The sequence below is a fragment of the Denticeps clupeoides genome, chromosome 3 (genome assembly GCF_900700375.1).
Source record: "Denticeps clupeoides chromosome 3, fDenClu1.1, whole genome shotgun sequence".
In the NCBI taxonomy this organism is placed as follows: domain Eukaryota; kingdom Metazoa; phylum Chordata; class Actinopteri; order Clupeiformes; family Denticipitidae; genus Denticeps; species Denticeps clupeoides.
Genome location: NC_041709.1, coordinates 32,440,188 through 32,465,100, shown reverse-complemented (window position 1 = coordinate 32,465,100; position 24,913 = coordinate 32,440,188). Strand labels below are relative to the sequence as shown.

At 45.9% G+C, this 24,913-nt stretch overlaps 2 protein-coding genes across 2 annotated transcripts; one reads left to right on the top strand and one right to left on the bottom strand.

Moving 5' to 3' along the window:
- Positions 1 to 362: 362 nt before the first annotated feature.
- On the bottom strand, positions 363 to 4,668 carry LOC114785692 (neoverrucotoxin subunit beta-like). The gene is made up of 4 exons (XM_028972208.1): positions 4,638 to 4,668; positions 4,243 to 4,338; positions 1,233 to 2,639; positions 363 to 1,037 (listed from the first exon to the last, which is right to left on the bottom strand). Exons 2-4 carry the CDS (start codon positions 4,334 to 4,336, stop codon positions 520 to 522), a joined length of 2,019 nt encoding a protein of 672 aa, XP_028828041.1. The 5' UTR covers positions 4,337 to 4,338; positions 4,638 to 4,668; the 3' UTR covers positions 363 to 519.
- Positions 4,669 to 6,506: 1,838 nt separating this feature from the next.
- On the top strand, positions 6,507 to 7,778 carry LOC114785445 (endonuclease domain-containing 1 protein-like). Its single transcript, XM_028971724.1, has 3 exons — positions 6,507 to 6,596; positions 6,693 to 7,024; positions 7,239 to 7,778. The coding sequence occupies exons 2-3, from the start codon at positions 6,710 to 6,712 to the stop codon at positions 7,776 to 7,778; spliced, it is 855 nt and encodes a 284-aa protein (XP_028827557.1). The 5' UTR covers positions 6,507 to 6,596; positions 6,693 to 6,709.
- Positions 7,779 to 24,913: the final 17,135 nt, after the last annotated feature.

The following is a 24,913-nucleotide window of genomic DNA, read 5'->3' as shown; positions in this document are numbered from 1 at the left end:
CCCAAACCTCGCTGTGTAATTTTCCCTTGTATCTGCCTCAAATTCACTCAACCAAGCATCCCGCATGGAGATTTGGTAGGACGGACTTCACAATAATGAAACGCCCACAGACTTCCCATTTGTCTCAGGTGCCCCCTGTTTTTGCTGCTCATGCTCGGACTGGCACACTGTTCACTTTGGAGCATGACAACATTTCTTCAACACAGTTCTTCAGATCTGTCTGCAAATGTGCTTCCCAGAACCGATTCTGACAATTTCACAAAGGTCAGACCCCACACAGGAAGTTTTGTTAACTGTGCTCATTCATTTTAACATGCTAAGTATTTAAATATTAAAGACAAGTTATCAAGATTTCAGTCAATCTGAGATTTTATTAATGCTTCAAAGTCATGTCATGAATAAAATGAATAAGCATGAAAAAAATTGAATAATCAACAAACCCTCCACCTTACTAGTAATTCAATATGACAGAAAAAACAATTTATTCATTATACATGTTTTCTGCACGTGGGTGTGTTTCTAAAACAGGCTCACTGACCTATCTGGCTCTATTAACCAGAACCCTGGGTAAAGTGGCTCTGTGAAGATGGCATGGAACTTGTACAGGAGCTTCTCTTCAGATGAGAAGACGCTGTGGAAGGACAGAGTGCCAGCCGTGTAATCCAGATACACCCTGATCCGTCTGGACTCAGACGCACACACGTTTTTAGGGACATTGTTGTGCCAAGCAATGCAAGAATCATCATTGAACTCCAGACCCCAGGACTTTTCGTTCTTTCCAAGGCAAGACTCCCTTCCATATCCTTTCCTGCTCATACTTTTATAAGCCATTCCCATAATAACACCTCCCCCTGTAAACTCAGCCTCCCAGCAGCAGTTTCCAGTCAGACCCTCCTTACACAGAGCCTGCGTATAATAATCAAATCGTTCTGGGTTAGCTGGGTACGACTGCCCTTCTTTAACACGTTCAACCTTCTTTCCTCCCTTAGAGATGACTAGTTGTTTGTTAACTGTGTTCGGGTCCAGTAAGATGTTACCTGCAAGAAGAAGAAGAAAATGCTTTAAAACAGGACTTGTGTTTGTGTTTATATAATTTTAGCACAGTTAGTACAGTTCCAACATGACATTCTGCTTGGTAATAGTGCTAATAATGTTACTATTAGTGTATCATTCAGATTACTTTTTTGACATGGACATAACTGAATCAACTCAAATGAAGTAAAAACACATACCATGTCCTGATTGGACATTTGGATCCTTACAGATGCCGTCTTGATACAAGCGGACTGAAGCTCCAGGGTTGTTGGGATCAGAGATGTAACTGATTAAGTGAACGTCATCTTCATAACCTCTCATATTATTTAGGGCCATAAGTAGAACCTCCTTCACTCCTGCTGCCTTGTACCATGGAATTTCTGCTCTCGTGTTTTGAGCAGAAATGGTGATGTTGTTCTTGAGGTTCTCAGGGGACTGGCTGATTGTGTTCAGGTACTCCTCCTCATATTTTAGAGACGTGAAGCTGAACATGAAAATCTTATCAACCTCAGGATGTAATAGAAGAACATCAAGCTCAGGGCCTGGACGTTTAATGTCATACTTCATTGTCTTGGTGTATGTGCTCAGGACACCAATCTCAGTCTCTTTCTCATCCAACCAAGAATCCATTTCACTCCTGCTGAATCCAGATGCCTTAAGTTTATCCAGATGATCTCTGAGGACTTTTTCTTCTAAGGTTCCTTCTCTGATAGCAGGCAACATCTCTGCAACTTTCTGCAAGAACACAGCAGTGAAATCCCTCAGCTTGGTTTGGAACAGCTCCAGTTTGTCCCTGATGTCATCAGTCTTCAGAATCTCACTCTTCACCAGTAGATCAGTGCTTCTCATCTCTGCCTCATGGAAATCCTCCATCATTTTCTTCAGCTGAGACACCTGAGTTTCTGAGACCATGTTCTTTATCTGTGCAGCTACGTCATTTAACTTATTTAGAGGGTACAGCCAGACCTTCACAGGAACGGCCTTCTCTCCATCCTTCCCCAGCAGAGTGGGCAGCTCTTTGTAGACCAGCACGGCCTCTTCATAGGAAGTGGGGTTCTGCTCTAGTAGGAAGTCACCATGAAATGTACAACTCATGTTCTTCACCATGTCCTTGTCCTCATCATTCATCTCAACTTTTCCCTCTCCACTGATTTCAATTCCTGGAATCTTTTTGATCATCACGCTCAGGTTGCCATGAATCTCCTGCTTTTCAGATTCATCAGCAGCAGTGTCTTCAAACACCATGAAGGCTTCAGCCCCATAGAGAATCCCAACCACCACATGTGTGGCCTCCATTTGATTGAAGACCTCGGGGTATTTCACATTTAAGCCGAGAATCTTCAGCTCCTTGAACTCAGTGGTCCCCTGGTACTTCATTGTTACTCTACACTGATGTTTAGATGAAGCTTTGTCATGGAGGTACTGTGCTGACCCACCAACCTCGACCAGCCCAGCAAAGAAGCTGGCCTGCAGAGAGGCGCTCACATCCAGCAGTTTATGTTTCTCACTGAGTGAGTCAGAGGTTGTGATGTCAAAGTTGCTGTACGGTTGTGCTTCAGATGTTGTTCCTTTCTCAATGTCCTCCACATCCCACAGACTCTTACCTACATCAGGGGAGGACAGTCATCAGCGCACCACCAGGAACTTATCAAGGTTCTCTTTACAGGATTTCTGTCTATCTGACTGACTTGAATTATGTAGAACATCACCGTGTGCTGTGCTGCAGTGTTTCACAATGACAATCACTTCAAGTTGGAACACATCCTGTGTTCCAACTTCACAATTTCAAAATTTCACATTTTGAAATGCAGTGTCTAGAAATGGTGATGGGTATAAAGAGTGCTTTGGTCATTCTGCTTCGCCGTTCAGAGAGCGGCAGCTCAGATGGTGTGATACAGAATTTCTCCTCGTCATAAGGGGCTCTATTTTTTCTGGAAAAACGCAGACACGACTTCCTGTCTTCTCCAAACATTGTGGTTGGTGAACGGTGTTGATGACGTCATTTTCGCAAAACTTCTATAGGCCGCTCGCCTCCTCGTCCCGCCTCTCTCCTCCTCATTAGCATTTAAAGCTACAGACGCAGCTCTATTGGGGGGGGGGGGGGAGCTCTGCATCACTGCCGTTGCTATTTTTTTGTCCCATGCGGAAGCCTGAGTTCAGACTCTATCCAGGGCACACAAGCTACTATGCTAAGTGGTGCTAAGGTATGTGGGCATAATGCTACATCAAGTTAAACTGTGTGTACTTATGTGTGTACATTTCTTTCTAAGCCCTGTGCAACACAGCAATGAGCCTTACGAACGGAAGGTATATGATAGGCTGCTGAAGCACTTGAAGTGAAGTTAAAGTGACTAGTTGTCACATGTGACACACCTCAGCACAGGCACCCAGTGTACACAATGAAATGTGGTCTCTGCATTTCACCCATACCTTACTAATCCTTGGCTGGGAAATTACTCTAAATACTTAACTTTTTCAGTGGTGGCTCAAATGATACAGAGGTACTATTTTAATTTGTGTGTGTGTGTGTATGTGTGTATAATTAACTGGAACTGGAATATATTATGTAAATACTATATATATCAGCAGCTAAATACTATATATATATCTTTATCACTCTTATAATTCATTAAATATGTGTGTATTCCTGATGTTACGTATAATGAGCATATTGTGCTGCTGATCACCAGCTGAACATCTGTTCTCAGCAGAATACACAATATAATTATCTGTAAATTTTGCAATATTTGTTCTTTCTTATCTACACGAATAAGAAAAAATGGTAATCACACAGAATGTGGTTGGCAGATGTGGCCTAGCGGTTAAGGAAGCGGCCCCATAATCAGAAGTTTGTCGGTTCAAATCCCAAATCACCAAGGTGCCACTGAGGTGCCACTGAGCAAGGTACCGTCCCCACACACTACTCCCCGGGCGCCTGTAATAGCTGCCCACTGCTCACCAAGGGTGATGGTAAATCACAGAGGACACATTTTACTTCACTTTAAGAATATATTTGATCTTTTCCACCACTACCTGCATTCCAAATACTGTACAGGTGTGTGGTTTAGGTGCTTAAATTGCCCTGTATTTCTTGTATGCTACCCCAAAACAATCTCAGATCCATCCTGGCCACCCCACTTAAAATTTCCTGCCTCTGCCACCGTGTGTTCTGGTCTTGAAGGTGGTGTACTAGTGTAAATGACTTACCTGCTAGGAAGCTGTCATTTCTTGCATTATATAACGCGCCGAGATGCAGGGGTCTGCCGAGGGCTTTAATGGCCACGAGATCAGAAGAGTTCATGACTGCAGAACAAGAAAAGTTTAATGAAAATGTAGTTACTGTGTCTTACAGTGAATTATACTTTGTTTGCATTTAAAGGACTTTCACCAGATTGTGATTTTTCTCCAAATCACACAGAACACACAGTTTCATTTCATTTCATTAAAGGAACACAGGACACTATATTATTTTACAGAATTTTAAAAAACTAGACAATTTCTTCTCAAATCTAATATGCATATATCTGTGACTACATATTTTATGAATGCTAACCTTAAGTTAGGAACTTTAGGAACATTCAGGAAACAGAAACAGAGCTCACCTGATGATGTACGGCTGGGCGCTCTCACAGTGTTCCTCGAAGGTCAGTTGCATGTGAGTCTAGAGATCAGCTCGTATTTATACTCCACTGTGCTGCATGGGTGTCGTGCAGATGATGTAAGTGAGAGTAGATTTGCAGAACAGTCACAGCAATGGAATGAAATTTATCATTTGCATCATGTACTATCATTCATGAATCACCTGTCTGTTAGGAAGCCAACTTCTGTCTCCTCTAAAAACTAATTCATTATCTCAGGGTACTTCACAGTAACAGGTATGTGCAGTTTCAACACAGGATGTGTTCCGACTTGACATTTGTCAGCTGTCATGAGCTGCAATTCATGTGAATTTTATGAGTCAGTTTTTTTAATTACATTTATTGAGGTAAGTTTTAAATTTACAAAAAAAAAAAATTAAATCACAGAACAAAACACATCTCCTTCAGATAAATTCAATTCAGCAGTCAATCACATCACTGTGCAAAGGCAAAAAACTTCAAAAAAAGATTTTCAATCTTGTTAGTAATAATAACAGTAAAAATACAAATTTTAATATATAATCACCTAGGTACTTAAAGCAAGAGTGATAGGGGAAGTGGAACTGTAACAAGGGATTTAGAGAGAAAACAAAGAGAAGAGAAAATGAATAATAGAGCATAGGTAAAAAAAATAATTTGTATATATCCTTAGAGTTTCTAGATAGAGTAAGATATTTCAAACTGTTTGAGGCTATTTTAAAAGGAAGACTACTCATAAAATTTGAGTCTATATTGTTAGTCACTGCCAGAAATTCACTTTTTGCCAGTTTACCGAATATCCTGAGAGTTTACCAAATGTTTCCAGTAAATTTAGCAGGGGTGGTACAGACTGTTCTGGATGGCGGAGGCACAAAATAATGTCATCTGCATAAAGAGAAATATGATGATTATCTTGGGGCCAATAATAAAGGGTTCTTTTAATGGCAAGGGCAAGGGGTTCAACTGAGATTGCTAAAAGCAAGGGCGAGAGGGGGCAGCCCTGCCGAGTTCCTCTATGTAATAAAAAATGAGGTGATCTATTAAAATTGGTTAAAACCGAAGCTCTAGGATGAGCATATAACATTTTTACCCAAGAGGCAAATGTATCACCCATGTCAAATTCTCTAATCACAACTAAAATATTGTCCCACTCAATTTGGTCAAACGCCTTTTCTGCGTCCAAGGCAAGAACTGCAATACTAGTTTAAGGCTCAAACCTAGTATACAAGATATTTTTTAAAAAAGGTGAAGCGGGCAGGGATGAAACCAAACTGGTCGTGATGAACAATTTTCCCAATGCAATTAGTCTCTTAGCAAGAAGATTTTAGTTTTAGTCTTAGTGAAGATTTTAAGATCAGAATTCAAAAAAGCACTCTCCTATAAGTTAGTTATAGTGAATATTAAATATGCAATTAGGCAGACTTAAACAAACTGCACTGTTCAAGTTTTTGTAATTTAATTCTTGGAACTATGTGATCAGAATTCCATTTCTTATGAATACAACATTGCTCAATATGTAAAATTGTGGGTGACACTGCGCAACCTGATGATGAATAAGATACACATGCAGTGCACAGACCCTGATCTTCATATAAAGGACTTACTTACAAGATGGGCACCTATTTTCAAACATTGGACCCCATCATACCAAGGGTCCAGTGTGACAGTGGAACAGAGCCGAGACCCCAAGTGTCAACTGGTCCTTCTGAGTCTAAAAACTAATTCAATATCTCAGGGTACTTCACAGCAACAGGTGTGTGCAGTTTCAACACAGGATGTGTTCCAACTTGACATTTGTCAGCTGTCAAGAGCTGCAATTCATGTGAATTTAATGAGTCAGTTTTGAAGGTTTTGAAAGTATAAATGTGAGCAGATCTGTGGACTGTGAACCAACGCACCTGTGGGACCAAGACCAGAACAGTGAGAGGATCACGAGATCATCAGGTGAGTTTCTCGGGGAAGATGGAGTCAAAGACACCACTTCTGTTGTTGACTGCTGATGAAGGTTGTTTCTCTGCTCTGACTCTTCATCCTACATAGACTTCCTGTTCTTCATCATGACTCCTCCAGCTCTGCTGCTCCTGCTGCTGTTCATCTCACTGGCTGAAGGACACGTCGTCCAATCTTTTAAGGGCACATGTGGTCAGTTCTTTATCACAGATCCTAAAGACCAGAACAATCACATCCCACCCACCATTCTGACTGATAACCAAGATCCAGACCGTTACAAGCAGATCTGCCAGCGTTACAGCTCCCAGTACCGCTACGCCACCCTGTACGACACCCAGAACAGGATCCCAGTCTACTCAGCCTACCAGTACACCGGCCATACGAAGCTTAAGAGGAAGACCACGTGGATGATCGAGCCTCAGGTCAGTTCATGTTAGTGAAGTCCTCCATTTATTGTGCAGGATCGGTCTTGTGAAAAATGAGATTTGGCCCTTTGAGAGGGGACCTAGTAAGAGTCTCACCACCCTATTTCAGGCTTATTTCAGTCACATGCTAGCTGGGCAGCACAGAATCCCAGCATGCATCACTGGGGATCTGTTTTTATTATACTGAGACTCTTGCTCATCTCCTTTGCAGCTGGATGAACTTACAGCCTCGCGTAGCATGGGCAGTGAGTCCAAGGTGGACAAGAGTAAAAGAGGAAACTACCAGGCCCTGAACAAGGATTTCAACTCCACCTACCATAAGGGCCACCTGTACCCAGTCTGTCACAATGACAACCAGCCCTGCGCCTACGCCACCTTCACTCTTACCAACGCAGCGCCACAGACATCAAGCGACAACCTGGACTGGTACCATAAGGTGGAGGCCAAGGTGAACAAGGAGTTGGAGAAGATCTGCAACACCGCCCACATTGTGACGGGGGTGGTGCCAGGGTCCAAATGGATGAAAAAGGACAACAGAGAAGTCAACATCCCCAGTCACTTCTGGACCGCCTACTGCTGCACAGGGAAACCGGGCGGTCCTGTGACCAGAGCTGTTCTAGCCCAGACCAATCCTCTCACCATAGACAACAATGTGGTCACCGTGGATGATCTGAACCAGAAGCTGTCTTCTCTGTATGGAAGCAGCGTCCCTGCTACAGGGTTTGAAGTGTTTGGCTCAGTGTGTAAGTGAGATCAGACCCTCAGCAGCTCCTTCAGGTGGAATGAGACATGTTCAATGTCACGTAGAGGCGCTACGTCATAAAGTGACCGTCAACCTGCTCTGCCTGACAGTAAAGCTGCTTTGCTTTTCTGCTTTATGCCGCTCATCGCTTTTACTTCATCACACACATCTCTAGTTACATGAAATATTTAGTGCTTGATTTGACTTTTTTAACTGTATAATGAACCAAATGAAGATAAGACGATAATGTACCAAAATGTAAAATTTGGTAAAGTGCATTGGTCAGAGATTATTAGAATTATAACTAATGTAATGTTTTATATAATGGTCTGTTCTAGACTTGGGCTATATAAGAAATAAATGTAGTTGTGCTTAAAACAGTGTTGTGTGTTTTTTGATTGGGGTGGGGGATCTTTGTGGGTTGTGCCCATTGGCTGATGAAAGCTCTATAAATGCTTAGAATACTGAAAGAAGGACATTTAAAAAAGTAAATCTTAAATGCACAGAGGCACTGGTGAGGACATCACAGTAGGTCATCAGGGCTGATAAAACAGGGCAGGAAGAGGAAGGCCCTATTTGGACTTCCTAAGGGCAGGGTCAAAAAGAAAGGGGTGTGTTTGAAAAGGGGCCCAGACAAACCGTGACACTTACAATACTGTCATGATCCGGACCGGCAGGGGTTACTCCGGATCCGGAGTCCGGACCGGAGTTTCATGTTTGTCCTGTGTAATGTTCCCTGATCGTGTTCACCTGCTGTCTATTTATATAATTGTATAAAACTATCCTATTCATGTCTGTTCGCCAAAGGGTCATTGTGCGTGTTCATGTTCCCTTGTCTCGTGTATTTTATATTAAACCCCTGTCCTGTGATCGTGAGAATGCGTCCTCCTTCATCGCCATGTCCAGCCCACCCGTGACAAATACACACGCTATAAGAGTTATTACAGTACTTGCCATTGTTATACATCCTTCAGAATTCATAATTTCTTCCATATTTTGTTATGTTACAGACTCATTCCGAAATGTATTCAATTGTTTTTTTCCTCAGAATTCTACACACAACACCTTATAGTGACAACATGAAAAAAGTTTACTTGAGGCCTTGGCAAAACTTATACTAATTAAAACAACTGAGAAAGCACATATACAGTATGCAGAGCCAAAATTGTGCTAAGGTGCATCCTATTTCTCCAATGATCACCCTTGTTTGATCACCACCATGTTTCTACAGTTCATGTCAGACCACAAACCAAGCATGTAGTCAAAGGAATTTTCTGTCAAATCTGGGGAACATTGCAGAAAATTTTTTTGAGGTCAGCAGCCTCCATCATCTGTAAGTAGAAGAAGTTCGAAAGCACCAGGACTTTTCCTTGAGCTGGCCGGTCATCTAAACTGAGCCACCGTGGGAGAACGAGGTGAGCAAGAGCCCGATGAACAGTCAGAGGTCTTCTGTGAACCGAGGAAAGCCACCTCTGCAGCAATGCACCAATCAGGCCTGTATGGTAGAGGGGCCAGACGGAAGCCACTCCTTAGTAAAAATGACAGTTTGCCCAAAAGGCATTTGAAGGACTTTCAGACCATGAGAAACAAAATGTGCTGTTCTGATGAGACAAACATTGAACTCTATGGTATGAACGCCAGGCAGAAACCAGGCAATAGGCCAATACCATCCCTACAGTGAAGCATGGTGGTAACGCCATCATGCTGTGGGGATGTTGTTTTAGCTGCAGGAAGTAGTCAGGATCGAGGGAAAGATTACTACAGATGACTAGACTCGGTGCTAGTCTCTAACTACTGTTCATCACTGATGGAGTTTGTGACAGTGAGATACAGACCTCTGTGTGCTGTATGAAGGTGAAGAACGCACACCCTGACAGACTGTTCATTGTCACCGGAAATTTCAATCATGCAAATCTAAAGACAGTTCTTCCTAAATTCCATCAACTTGTGAAATTTGCGACGAGAGGGAAAAATGTGCCGGATCTTGTTTACACAAACAACGCCGGCCCGTACCAGGTGGAGCCCCGCCCACATCACGGCCAATCAGACCACATCACAGAACACATACAGACAGCTCGTGAGATGTACTGGTTCTGAAACTTGTGAGAAGCCTGCTAGTGGCTCTCTATGTAATACAAAATGAAATAATAAAGGGACCACAGGAGCTTGGACCAGTCTGATTGGTTCATCTGCTTAGTGGAGAGTCGATCTGCATCAGGACTGGATCAGACAACTAACTCCGTCCACAGCAAAGTGACATGTGCTTTTAAAGGAGAACTACCACTATATATGACTGACCAGTTTTTTCTGGCAAATCAAAGCATTCTCAGAGGTGTACGAGACCTTAACTTTTGTATTTGAAAGCATCATGTGACAACATAGAAAATGTATGGGATGCATCGTGATGCATCAATATCGAGGCATTGATACTTGAATCAAATCAAGTTGGGAGACCAGTGAAGGCTCACACCTCTATCGAGCAGTGCACCCCAAGACCCCTTTTTACTCAGCTACCCTTAGCTCCGGGTGCGCCAACCCATTGTGGACTGGAGGTGCAGGACCATGTTATAGTGGGGACCGGACTGTCTGGGCCATTGTCATCACCAGAGCCCGTGACCCAGCTTGTTGGTAGCCCACGCCACTGCCCTACCAGACCCTGATCCTGCCCTTACCTCACATCCTTCCTCAGTACCAGGACCTCACCGAAGTCTTCAACATGGATTTGGCCTCTACCCCTCCCCCACACAGACCCAATGACCTCGCCATCAATAGTTTGTCCCGCATGAACAGTATTCGCTTATCAGCGGAATCATCCTGCCTTCCATGTCCCCGGCTAAGGCTCCCTATTTCTTTGGGGACATGAAGGTCAGTGGCAGAGCTAAGCAATGGCACACTCTAAAAAACGCTGGGTTGTTTTTTCAACCCAAATGCTGGGTTGAATCTGTTGTTGGTTTGACTTAACCCAATTTGGGTTGAAAATCGGTCTTGATCTGTAACCCAGCGGTGCTGGGTTGGGAACGCGGACCTGAAAGAGAGCATGCACGTCTCGTCAACTACCTGGGACATTGTCAGGATTGCCTGCAGCTGGGCTCCACACCTGAATCCAATCCTGACGCCCCATAAATGCCGGAAGTTTCCGCCCGTTATGGGTCTCTGGCATTTTCGTGAACTCTCTGCACGAACTTGACCTGATTTAGTTTCATGTGTTTTGAGTTCTGGCAATCGCCACATGCCTACGGGTTAGTTTATGTTCGTAATTTAAGTTAAATTGTTTTCGGCCACCGCGCCCGTCTTTATTTGTGTTTATTGTTTATTTAATAATAAAAACCCCTTCCCAACATGTCAGACCTCTGCGCTTCCTTCCCCCGTAAGTCCGTAGTCGTGACAGAATGCCAGAGACCCCCCCAAAAGCGCAGAGGTAAAAAGCAGAGGAGAAGAAACGCCGCGAAGGACGCAGCCCGGCGCGGCGAACGCGGACGCCAGGGGAGAGACGCGCCGCCCGTTCTGGTGGAGCGTTTTCTCCCCGAGAAGCCGTGGTACGCGGCGCCGCGTGATGACGTCACCCCCGGGAAACTCCGCGAAACCCGGAAGCGACAACGTCGGCGGGTGAGTGGGCGGAGCGAGGACGTTGGCGTCGGCTGCAGCGAGGAAGTGACGTGGGCAGCGAGCGCAGAAGATGCGACCCCCACGATCTTCGCCATGTCGAGCCAAGAACTCTGCGCTCTGCTGGCAAGGCTCCCCGTGGACTGGGACGACACGGACGACGACGAGAGCACGGGAGACGAGAGTTGGGCTCCGCCCATCGCGCCAGTCTGCGATCGTCGCAAGGTCCGTGGGGACCCACGTCACTTCCAGGGGGGTGAGAAGCGGCAACAACGGCGGCGTTCCTCCAGCGAGGAGGTGGGCAGCCTCCAGCCCGAATGGCCAGAGTACTGCCCATGGGAGCTTATCGCGCCATGGGTCCAGGATGTCCGCAGGGTGGACGACCCTCGGAGTCACTGGTGGGAGGACACGGATGACGAAAGCGATGATGACGTGGATTTTCGGTGGGCGGTCGTTGCCGGGATGGCTCCGCCCAGCGTGCGCGTCCGAGATCATCGCGGCGTCCGTGATGACCCATGTGACTTCCGGGGGTACGAGGTGGACACGGACGACGACCAGGATGACGCCATTTGGGCAGTCGGTGCCGGGATGGCTCCGCCCATCGCGCCCATCCAGGATCGTCACGAGGTCCGTGGAGACCCACGTCCCTCCCAGCAGTGTGAGGAAAGCTGGTGGAAGAGGGCAACGGGAGGTCGCCAGCCAGCAACTGCGCTGCCGGGACTGCCTCGCAGGGAATCCTCCATTCCTGCTCCAGTCGCCGACCCGCCTTCCCTCTGCCCGGACGTTCCCCAGCGAAATGGCAGCGCAGCACCAGCGCCCACACCTGCTGGAGAAGACGTCCACCCCCCTCCACACCACACACCTACCACCATCTCCAGCGACGTGCCCAGCCCCGTGTGGGACAGCCCAATTGTCCCGGGACCCTTCAGTGGGGCAGCAGATACTGATAAGACCACCACCATCCTCTCGTGTCTGCTTGGGTCAGCATGGGGCTGGAGCGCAGCCCTCTGGCAGCAGGGAGAGACAGACAGCAGTTTTCGGGACTTCCAGCAGAGACTGAGGGCGGAGTTTGATCGGCCAGAGCCTGAGCCAGGGATCGAACTCTGCCCCTCCACCACGTCCAGCGCCAGTCAGGATCCGGGGCAAGAAGACCAAGCACTGGCGGGCGACGAGAAGGTCGCACCTCCCGAGATCCTGGCTGTGCCCCCTGAGGAGGTCCTGGAGAGCCCAGAGAGGGAGCCAGACGACCCTCTCTTCTGTCTGTCTCTGTCTGTGTGTGTCTGTGTGGCATATGTGTCCGTATGTCGCCCCCACTTCCCCTCTTTGTGTCCACCAGATGGCGACCCAGCCGCGGAGCCGAACCCCAGGGAGGAGGTTCCTGACCCGAATGTGCTGGTCCAAGGCGAGGTGGACAAGCCCCAAGGTACCCCTAAGTCCAGCCGGGGGGGGTGCTCCCCCAAAGAATTTTTTGGTGGGGTGCAGTTCGGGTTGGGGACTCCTCCTGAGGGGAGGGGAGGTGGGGAAGCGATGGAGCTGGGTCCTCCGGTAGCCAGTGAGGAGGGCGGGCCAGGCATGGGCCTGCGTCTGCCTCCAGAGGGGTGGAGCGCCATAGAGCCCCCGGGTAGGCATGAGGACCCAGCTGGGACAGGCAGGAAGAGGGCCTGCTTGTCCCAACGGACGCAGAAGGGGCTAGCCGGATGGTCTGGCAATGCCCCCCCCCTTGGCACCAGGGCCGGGCAGCGAGAGGGGCTGCATAGTCCCAGAAGGCACCAGCCTGGGGTGCCTGGAACAGTCGCCGGAGGCTCTGGGACAATCTCCCTGCGCGGTGCAGGGGGTGACACAAGACGTGTCAGAGGGGACATGTGGAGACAGGGCCCACACGTACCCAGATGGATCGGCCCTGATTATTGTGTGCAGGTACGGGAGTCCGGGGCCGCCACGCCTGACCACGCCGGGGAGCCAGGCCGAGGGACCGGGGCCGCCACGCCTGACCACGCCGGGGAGCCAGGCCGAGGGACCGGGGCCGCCACGCCTGACCACGCCGGGGAGCCAGCCCGAGGGACCGGGGCCGCCACGCCTGACCACGCCGGGGAGCCAGCCCGAGGGACCGGGGCCGCCACACCTGACCACGCCGGGGAGCCAGCCCGAGGGACCGGGTCCTCCAAGGGGAGGATACAGCAGGGCAGGAGCCCTGTGGTTGCCGCCGTCCGCCCCGCCGCCTCCACTGATGGTACTGTTGGGGCTCCGAGGACGTAGCCCTTGGAGGGGGGGCTCTGTCAGGATTGCCTGCAGCTGGGCTCCACACCTGAATCCAATCCTGACGCCCCATAAATGCCAGAAGTTTCCGTCCGTTCTGGGTCTCTGGCATTTTCGTGAACTCTCTGCACGAACTTGACCTGATTTAGTTTCATGTGTTTTGAGTTCTGGCAATCGCCACACGCCTACGGGTTAGTTTATGTTCGTAATTTAAGTTAAATTGTTTTCGGCCACCGCGCCCGTCTTTATTTGTGTTTATTGTTTATTTAATAATAAAAAACCCTTCCCAGTATGTCAGACCTCTGCGGTTCCTTCCCCCGTAAGTCCGTAGTCGTGACAGACATCAGCGAGAGAAGCCGCCATTGTCTTTGCACCGTCTTTAGTTTCTGAGGGGCGAGAAAATAATTTTATGAGAGAAAGCCGCGGGGTTAGGAGACGGGCGGGAAAAAAAATCTGAGACAAAATCTGCGGGTAGAAGGACAGAGGAGAAATTTTAAAGTTTTCTGCAAGCTTCACTGCTTAATATCTTGCTAACTAACACTTGCTACGCTAACAATGCTTAATATCTTGCGACTGCATTGGAGCCACCAATTTGTGTGAACTCACTCTCACGGAGATCGGTAAGCTTTATTTTGCATATACAATGTGAAAGGGGGTTTTGGGGTTTAATGTTGTATTTTAGAAGTATACCTTTCTGTCTACATTTGTCTGTATCTCTCAAGTTTGGACTTTTTTTTTTAAAGGAGTTTTGCTTGCTGCAACGAGAACCATTTTGTGGATGAACAAGGTGAGTTTTCTCAAGGTGAGTTAGTTCAATACATAAACTTGTTCTCTTGTGGTATTTCTCTATATGGACAAATAAACTGATATAAGATTTATTTCCTTTGTTCTACATTCAAGTGTGTTTTATACCACTTTGCAGAGCACAGAGCCAACAGCCATTAGATGCCTTGTCCTGAGAGGACTTCCAATAATTCTTGGAGATGACGCATCTATGTTCTTCAAGAGCAGTTCAGTAAGTAAACCCTTTCTCCATTTGTACCATTCAAATATCAAATTGTGTAATATACCACCTCATGTCACAACATGAAAGACGCCTATATATAAACACACCAAATAGCTTGTTTACGAGAAGAAAAGAGAAATATCAACCCACCATTGTGTTGTAGCAGGTGAGCTAATTGCTTTCCTATCCGACCTGTCTTCTCTTGAAATATTCATCAAAATTGGACACAACCCATCAAGAACACCAAAGAACTCTTCTTTAAAATTTCTACCAACAATCCTGTTAAACTCCAGGTAAACCTGAAAAATATTAAATATGCTCTTTTTTGATATTCAGGCAGAGTTATTTCTAATTTAATAAACCTCTCTGAACATGATGTATGTAAAACAAATAAGAAAAAAAAAACATTAAAGGACACATTCACAAACCTGGTTTTCAGTGAAAAGCGCTGGCCAGCGTGATCATCTGGTTGATGTCAGGCTCATCCTTTACAACCTCCTCTCGTTTAAGAACGAATGTGATTCCTGATGCAAGCAAGGAAAGGGCTTAGTTCCTTCTTGCATAAGTTGCAAATACTCACTGTTCCCTTAAGATGGCCTCATAATTAAATGCATGTTTCAAACTACAACTGTTCCAGCAGTTTCTAATTTGAATAGAGAAAATTCACCTTGTTCATCCACAAAATGGTTCTCGTTGCAGCAAGCAAAACTCCTTTAAAAAAAAAAGTCCAAACTTGAGAGATACAGACAAATGTAGACAGAAAGGTATACTTCTAAAATACAACATTAAACCCCAAAAACCCCTTTCACATTGTATATGCAAAATAAAGCTTACCGATCTCCGTAAGAGTGAGTACACACAAATTGGTGGCTCCAATGCAGTCGCAAGATATTAAGCATTGTTAGCATAGCAAGTGTTAGTTAGCATGATAGTAAGCAGAGAAGCTTACAGAAAACTTCTAAATTTCACCTCTGTCCTTCTACCCGCAGCTTTTGCCTCAGAATTTATTTCCCGCCCGTCTCCTAACCCCGCGGCTTTCTCTCATAAAATATTTTTCTCGGCCCTCAGAAACTAAAGACGGTGCAAAGACAATGGCAGCTCCTCTCGCTGATGTCCCAGGTAGTTGACGTGACGTGCATGCTCTCTTTCAGGCCCGCGTTCCCAACCCAGCACCGCTGGGTTACAGATCAAGACCGATTTTCAACCCAAATTGGGTTAAATCAACCCAACAACAGACTCAACCCAGCATTTGGGTTGAAAAAACAACCCAGCGTTTTTTAGTGTGCTGGAAGTCCCGAAAACTCCTTCTGTCGGTCTGTCCCTGTTGCCAGAGGGCTGTGCCCCAGCCCCATGCTGATCCAGTCAGACACGTGAGGATGGTGGTGATCTCATCTGTGTCTGCTGCCCCACTGCAGGGTCCCGGGACCCTTGGGCTGTCCCACACGGGGCTGGGCTCGTTGGTGGAGATGGTGGTGGGCGTGTGGCATGGGGGGTGGTGGACGTCTTCTCCAGCATGCGGGGGTGCTGGTGCTGCACTGCCGATCAGCTGGGGAACGTCCGGGCAGAGGGAAGGCGGGTCGGTGACCGGAGCTGGGAGGGTGTCTTTCCTGCGAGGCAGTCCCGGCAGTGCAGTTGCTGGCTGGCGACCTCCTGTTGCCCTGTTCCACCCGCTTACCCCCGCATCGCTGTCCTCCTCCTTGCTGTTGTCGCACCTCTGGGTGTGATGTGGGTTTCCACTAACCTCGTGACAATCCTGGACTGGCACGATGGCCGGAGCCATCCCGGCACCGACTGCCCAATCGGCGTGATCCTCGTTGTAGTCCGTGTCGACCTCGTACCCTCGGAAGTCACGAAAATCCACGTCATTGTCGCTCGCGTCATCCGTGTCCTCCCACCTGTGACTCCGAGGGTCGTCCACCCTGCGGACATCCTGGACCCAGGATGCGATCAACTCCCATGGGCAGTACTCTGGCCATTCGGGCAGGGGCCTGCCCACCTCCTCGCTGAAGGGACGCCGCCGTTGTCGCTTCTCCTCCCCCTGGAAGTGACGTGGGACCTCGCGACGATCATGGGCGCGATGGGCGGAGCCCAACTCTCGTCTCCCGTGCTTTCGTCGGCGTCCGTGTCGTCCCAGTCCACGGGGAGCCTTGCCAGCAGGACATGGCGAAGATCGCGGGGGTCGCATCCTCTGCGCTCGCTGCCCACGTCACTTCCTCACTGCTGCCGACACCAACGTCCTCGCTCCGCCCACTCACCCGCCGACGTTGTCGCTTCTGGGATTCGCGGAGTTTCCCCGGGGGGACGTCATCACGTGGCGCCGCGTACCACGGCTTATCGAGGAGAAAACGCTCCACCAGAACGGGTGTCGCGTCTCTCCCCTGGCGTCCGCATACGCCGCGCCGGGCTGCGTCCTTCGCGGCGTTTCTTCTCCTCTGCTTTTTACCTCTGCGCTTTCGGGTGGATCTCCGGCATTCTGTCACGACTACGGACTTAGGAAGCGCAGAGGTCTGACATGTTGGGAAGGGGGATTTATTAACAAATAAACAATAAATACAAATAAACAGTGGTGCGCTGGCCGAAAACAATTTAACTACAATAAAGAAAAACTAAAACTAACCCGTAGGCGTGTGGCGATTGCCAGAACTGAAAATACACGAAAATAACACTGAAAATAAACTGAACGTCCACGAAAATGCCGGAGACCTGGATGCGGAAATATCCGGCATTTATGCGCCGTCAGGATTGGCCACTGGTGTTGAGCACAGCTGCCGTCAATCCTGACAGATATAATCGAATCTAAAGCACCAAAGTAAGATTTGGGAATGAAAACAGGTACAGACTGGAAAAGATATAAACATGTAGGAAGAGTTCTCATTTTAACGACATTAATACGTCCCACCAGGGACATGGACAGTGGTGACCATTGTCCCAAATCCTTTTTGGTTTGGCTCAACAACCTAATCAAATTTTCTTTAAAAAGGTGTTTATGTTTCCTTGTAATTGAAATACCTAGATAGGTAAACTTATTTTTCACTATTTTAAAAGGAAAATTGTTCATATCAGTTGTTAGTGCTGTATTATTTAGGAGAAAGAGTTCGCTTTTGTGCAAATTCAGCTTATATCCTGAAAAATAGCTAAATTCATTGAGCAATGACAGCACAGGTGGTAGGGAGGAGATTGGATTTGATATAAAAAGTAGAAGGTCATCTGCATAAAGGGAGACTTTATGTTCTTCTCCCTGCCTCCAAATCCCAGATATATCCTTACACTTGCGGAATGCAATTGCTAGTGGCTCAATGGCCAGACTAAAGAGTAATGGGCTAAGAGGACAGCCCTGACGGGTTCCCCGCTGAAGGCCGAATGGTTGAGACTGCTGAGCATTTGTCAGAACTGAGGCAATGGGGCTTAAATATAATAATTTAACCCAAGTGATAAATTGCCGAAATTTATCACTTGAATTTTTCTAAAGCCCTAAATAAATACTCCCATTCCACACGATCAAAAGCCTTTTCAGCATCCAAAGACAGGACACACTCAGGGATCCCCTCTGATGGTGTGTACAGGATATCCATAAGGCGTCGAATGTTAAAATAAGAATAGCGGTTTTTGACAAAGCCGGTCTGGTCCTCAGATATAATTGAGGGTAGAACATTCTCTAATCTGCGAGCCAAGACTTTACAAAGGATTTTAACATCCACATTGAGAAGAGAGATTGGTCTATATGAAGAGCACTCTGTTGGGTCTTTATCTCTCTTTACTATGAGGGTGATGCGAGCCTCATTAAATGACGTGGTCATCTTACCTTGCTTAAAAGATTCAGATAGAACCAAAGATAGTTGTGGTGCAAGGTATGAGGAGAATGATTTAAAAAAACTCTGCAGGGAACCCATCAGGACCCGGGGATTTACCAGATTGTAATGATGAGATAGCTGAAATTATTTCCTCTTGTGATATACCTTCTAATCTTAATCTAGAATCAGGGGACAATGTTGGGATATCTAGTTGAGTCAAGAAATTCTCAACTGAATTATGGTCCTTTGGTTACTCAGAAGTATATAATAGAGAATAGAAATTCCTGAATGCGTCATTAATTTTAGAATGATCGGTAGTAATGGTACCATCCTCCATTTGAATTTTTGTAATGTGTTGCTGTGCTCTAAATCCTCTTAACTGACTAGCTAACAGTTTCCCAGATTTGTCACCATGAATGTAAAATTGGCTCCGATTCTTTAATAATTGGCGTTCGATTACATGTGTTGAGATAAGTTCAAACTTACTTTGCAATTCTACACGTTTTTTTATACAGATCAGGGTTTTTAAATAGAGCATACTGCCGATCAATTTCTTTAATTTGGTTGGTCAGATCTTTTCGCTCTTTATAAGCCTTCCTTTTCATATTTGCAGTATATGAAATTATCTGTCCCCTTAGGTAGGCTTTCAGAGCATCCCAAACAACTAAACATGACACTTCAGGTGTTTCATTTGTATTTAAGAAAAAATCTGGTCTTCCATAAATTTAACAAAATTGTCCTCCATCAGTAGCGATGAATTAAAACGCCAATGTTTGTTAATCTGAGGGAGGTTGGGGAGCTTTATGGACATAATTACTGGAGCGTGATCTGATATCACAATGCTCTGATAGGCACAAATTCAAATTTTATTTGTCACATACACAGTCATACACGATATGATATGCAGTGAAATGCTTTCTGCAACTGCTACAGACCACAGTACTGCAAATGTTGCAAGTAAACAGTGAACCAATATACAAATATTGCAAACATAACCAAGTATTACACTTTTACGTCTTTAACATAAAATATGTGTAACTGGTAGGGTGAAGGTGTGCAAATGAGTTACAGTTTTTACAATGTTTAAAGAAAGAAGAAAGAGCCATAAAGAAAGAGCAGTAAGGACCTAAAAGCGCAGAGTCATTTTGTGCAAAGTGATTTTGTGCAAAGTGGTTTTGTGCAAAAGTGTCCGGAGTGATTGGAGGTGAAAGTGCATGAGTTCTATGTACTGTTGTTGAGAGCTTGGACAGCCTGCGGGAAGAAGCTCCTCCTCATTAACAATTTATCAATTTATTATGTACAAAGAAGTAATCAATTCTGGAAAAGGTATGATGAACATGTGAGAAAAAGGAGAACTCTCTCTTTTTTGGATTAAAGAAGTGCCATATGTCAGAAATACCAAAGCTACAAAGGTAGGACTGAAGTAGCGTGGCAGATTTACTCAGAGGTATAAGATTGGGAGATGACCTGTCAAGTGATGGATCTAAACAGCAATTAAAGTCTCCTCCTAATATGAGAGAGTATGAGCTCAGATCTGGTAAAGCAGAGAAAAAATGTTCAAAGAAAGAGACATCAATGATATAACGACCATATGTATCAGCAATAATGTTGTGATGCTCAAAGGAGATGTTTGGATTAATGCGGACTGAGACACCCCTCGCTTTGGCCTGAAAGGTAGAGTGGTAGAGCTGCCCCCCCCCCAACGTGACATAAGACGAGAATTATCAGAACTGCGAATGTGAGTTTCTTGTAGAAATGCGATTGCAGTGTTAAGTTGTTTAAGGTGTGAGAGCACCTTCCTTCTCTTGACCGGATGGTTTAAATAATGAAATAATAGATAATAATGAAATGCCTGGCGTCAGTCTTAAAACAGAAATGTATAACACAGAGAAACATATTGAACATACACCATGTACACTGAACTAGCGCAATGCTGGCTTTGGAGATCCCCCCCCCCCACTACCCCCCAACAAACCAAGATAGCTGCTAACAAACAAAGCAGCAAGCTCTTCCACTCCTCCATTTTCCACCTAACCAATCTTCCTGCCGCTAACCACACCACCTTTAGCTCCGACGCAATTTACATAAACTAAGAATTAAATATATAAATAGAACATTTCACCCCTCCAATACTGAAAACTCTTAGTGGGAGTAGAACACAGAACAACCCTCCCCCCACGTCGCATTGTAACTAAACAAACATGTAGATCACACGTGAGAAGAAATAGAAAAAAGTAATGATAACACCTACACATGTTTAACACAGTACTCTTACCTGAAAGAATGTAAACCCGGCTAGATTTAAAGTAAAAAAAAAAAAAAGAGTACCTTCCTGAGAATTGTAATGTTAGAAAATAAAACTATAGAGCACTACATAGTTTTCGGCAGATTGTCTATGTGTTTCCGCGCCTCTTCTACCGAGCGTAGCCACTTCTTCTGTCCGGTAGGGAGAGTGATTCGGAGCCGCGCTGGATACAGGAGAGAAGGCCGGAGTCCACGGTTGTATAACTCAGTCATAACTTCTCTATACTCGACTCGCTGGTTTAGAACTTGGGGAGCGTAGTCTTCCACGATACGAACCTGCTGGCCGCGGTATTCCAGCCTCCCTCTCCGCCGAGCCTCCCGAATCAGAAGATCTTTAGTCTGGTACCGGTGTATACTGAGAATGACGGGCCGGGGTCTCTGACCTGAAGCGGGTTTGGATGCAGGTATACGGTGGGATCTGTCGATCTCCGGCGGGGATGGGAGCGTTTCACTCCCGAACACCTCACATAGAAAATTTGAGAAGAACTCGGTAGTGAGTCCACTTTCGGTACCTTCTGTAAGACCCAGGACACGCAGGTTTTGTCTCCTGCTCCGGGCCTCTAGGTCTACGACTTTAGCCGTTAGCTTAGCGTTGCTTTCCCGAAGTTCTCCAACTCACTCACATGCTGGCTCAGGTCATCCGTAGCGAGTTCTAGTGAAGGTAAGCGCTGTCCATGGTCCTCTACTTGGACTTGAATTTGGTCCAGTTTACTTTCCAGTAAACTAAACGATGATTTAAATTCAGCCGCTAACGCTTCGCGGTGTTTATCTAACAGCTCAGAGATGGTGTCGACTGTTAGCGCGGTCGCAGGGTCGTCCTTTTTTAGGACGTCATCTGCACAAAGAGAAATATGATGATTAACTTGGGCCAATAATAAAGGGTTCTTTTAATGGCAAGGGCAAGGGGTTCAACTGAGAGAGGGCGAGAGAGGGCAGCCCTGCCGAGTTCCTCTATGTAATAAAAAATTAGGTGATCTATTAAAATTGGTTAAAACCGAAGCTCTAGGATGAGCATATAACATTTTTACCCAAGAGGCAAATGTATCACCCAAGTCAAATTCTCTAATCACAACTAAAATATTGTCCCACTCAATTTGGTCAAACGCCTTTTCTGCGTCCAAGGCAAGAACTGCAATACTAGCTTAAGGCTCAAACCTAGTATACAAGATATTTATTAAAAAAGGTGAAGCGGGCAGGGATGAAACCAAACTGGTCGTGATGAACAATTTTCCCCATACAATTAGTCTCTTAGCAAGAGTCTTAGTGAAGATTTTAAGATCAGAGTTCAAAAAAAGCACTCTCCTATAAGTTATAGTAAATATTAAATATGCAATTAGGCAGACTTAAACAAACTGCACTGTTCAAGTTTTTGTAATTTCATTCTTGGAACTATGTGATCAGAATTCCATTTCTTATGAATACAACATTGCTCAATATGTAAAATTGTGGGTGACACTGCGCAACCTGATGATGAATAAGATACACATGCAGTGCACACACCCTGATCTTCATATAAAGGACTTACTTACAAGATGGGCACCTATTTTCAAACATTGGACCCCATCATACCAAGGGTCCAGTGTGACAGTGGAACAGAGCCGAGACCCCAAGTGTCAACTGGTCCTTCTGAGTCTAAAAACTAATTCATTATCTCAGGGTACTTCACAGCAACAGGTGTGTGCAGTTTCAACACAGGATGTGTTCCAACTTGACATTTGTCAGCTGTCATGAGCTGCAGTTCAAGTGAATTTTATGAGTCAGTTTTATCCAAAATGAAAAAAAAATGGTAAGGTGCATTGCTCAGAGATTATTAGAATTATAACTATGGGGGGAGCTCCAGGAGTAGAACCACTGCTCCAGTCTGGTCTGGGAACACCTTGGGGTCCTGCCGGAGGAGCTGGTATAGGTGGCTGGGGAGAGGGCTGTCTGGAATTCCCTACTTGGGATGCTGCCCCTGCGACCCGGACCCGGATAAGCGGAGGAAGACGAGGACGAGGAAGTCAACACACGTATAAAGATCTCACTTTGGCGGATGCCGGCGAAAACGTGAGACTGAAAGTTTTCAGCTATCTCATTGGGGAGACGGGAAGAGAGCTTTGCGAGACCCTAACCCCTTCCTCGTCACCGGATCGGACTGTAGACCGACTGATAAGGGCTTTGGAGGAACATTGCAGTCCAAAAGTGAACGAGACAGTGGAAAGGTACCGTTTTTTTGTCAGTAATCAGTTTTCCGAAGAGAACATTGACAAATATGTAACGGACTTAAGAATGCTCGCCAGTACGTGCAATTTCGGCCAGATCAAAGACTCTCTGATCCGCGATAGAATTGTTTGTGGTATAACCAGCTCTGTTTTGAGAGAGAGACTTCTAAGAGAGCAGGACTTGACATTGGAAAAATGTGTGCAAATCTGCAGAGCAACAGAGTTGTAAAGAGAAAACAGCAGAACAATTGAAGGACGAGTGGCAGAGGAGGTGCTTTCAGTAAAGCATGCGGTGCGAAAAGATGACGGTAAGAGCACAGTAAACTGCAAGTTTTGTGGAAAAGTACATGAAAGAAGTAAAAAGAAATGTCCTGCATATGGAAAAAAGTGCAAAAAATGTGGAAAGGACAATCATTTTGCTGCGTTGTGCAAAACTAAAATGCAGAAAGAAAGGACAGTGCATACCATCACAGAGTCAGATGAGGAAAGTTACAAAGACATCTTGTGTGTAACCGTAGAAACAGTGAACACCGTGACGGAGGATAAACGAAGACCGCCCTCGAAACTTTTTGCTGGGCATCAGTCCCGCACCAGAGGTGTTTCAGAGAAAACTCAGTCAAGCTTTGGAAGGGTTACAAGGCATCTATGTCATTGCCGATGACATCCTAATCACAGGAGAGGGGGAAACCTGGGAAAAAGCAAACCAGGACCATGACGATAAACTAAGAGCATTGTTGAATAGATGTAGAGAATCAAACTGAACGTAGAAAAGTTTCAACTGAGAAGAAGTGAGGTTCCCTACATCCCTGCATTTACTTACTGCAGACGGGCTCAGAGTTGACCCTGAAAAGGTACGAGCAGTCAGGGACATGCCACGTCCAGTAGATGTCAAAGGTGTCCAAAGATTTCTGGGCATGATAAACTATCTCTCAAAGTTTTGTGATCACCTGTCAGATGGCTGTGAGATTTTGAGGCAGCTAACTCATAAAGACAGTATGTGGGAATGGTCAGATGTCCATGAGCAAGCATTCACAAAGCTCAAAGACGCCATCACCAAAGCTCCGATCCTCAAATATTATAATCCAGAAGAAACACTGACACTCCAGTGTGACGCATCAGAGACTGGGTTAGGAGCTGCTTTACTGCAGATGGGGGTGCCGATTGCTTATGGAAGCAGGGCATTGACTCCAACAGAAAGGGGTTATGCCCAAATAGAAAAGGAATGCTTAGCCATTGTCTACGGGATGGAAAAGTTCCACCAGTATACGTACGGTCGGAAAGTCACTGTTCATTCTGACCATAAGCCACTGGAAAATATAATAAGGAAACCCCTGCTGAATACCCCAAAACGGCTGCAAAGAATGTTACTTAGACTGCAGAGATATGACATCGAGGTCACATACATCCCGGGGAAGGACATGTTGCTTGCTGACACACTGAGCCGCTCATACTTACCTGAACATGCATCTGGGGACTCAGTAGAAATGGAGATTGAGAGCATAAACATGGTCCATCATATACATATAGCAGAAGAAAGATTCAAAGCCATCAGAGAGGAAACAAGTAGAGATAGGAAACTGCAGTCTCTCATCAAAGTAATTCAAGATGGTTGGCCAATGAGCAAGACAGACTTACCGAGGGACATTGCACATTACCACTCCTTCTAGGAAGAACTGAGTACCCAAAGTGGAGTTGTCTTCAGAGGAGAAAGAGTAGTAATCCCTGACAATCTCAGAGGTGACATTGTTCAGCGCATTCACTCCTCACATTTGGGGATAGAGGGATGTCTAAGAAGGGCTAGAGAATGTGTTTATTGGCTGGGCATGAATGATCAGATAAAGACTTTTGTAGAAAAGTGTGACATCTGCAGGTCTATGGGTGTAAAACAACCAAAGGAGACTCTGTGGTTGCATGAATTACCTAGCAACCCATGGTCTAAGGTAGGAACTGACATATTCACTTTGGACAATAGAAGCTACCTAA

Coding starts and splice junctions, on each gene's coding strand:
- LOC114785692 (XM_028972208.1), bottom strand. CDS start 4,336: ATGAACTCTTCTGATCTCGTGGCCATTAAAGCCCTCGGCAGACCCCTG. Junction 2,640..4,242: donor AAATGACAGCTTCCTAGCAG/GTAAGTCATTTA, acceptor CCCCTGATGTAG/GTAAGAGTCTGTGGGATGTG. Junction 1,038..1,232: donor AAATGTCCAATCAGGACATG/GTATGTGTTTTT, acceptor TTCTTCTTGCAG/GTAACATCTTACTGGACCCG.
- LOC114785445 (XM_028971724.1), top strand. CDS start 6,710: ATGACTCCTCCAGCTCTGCTGCTCCTGCTGCTGTTCATCTCACTGGCT. Junction 7,025..7,238: donor CGTGGATGATCGAGCCTCAG/GTCAGTTCATGT, acceptor TCTCCTTTGCAG/CTGGATGAACTTACAGCCTC.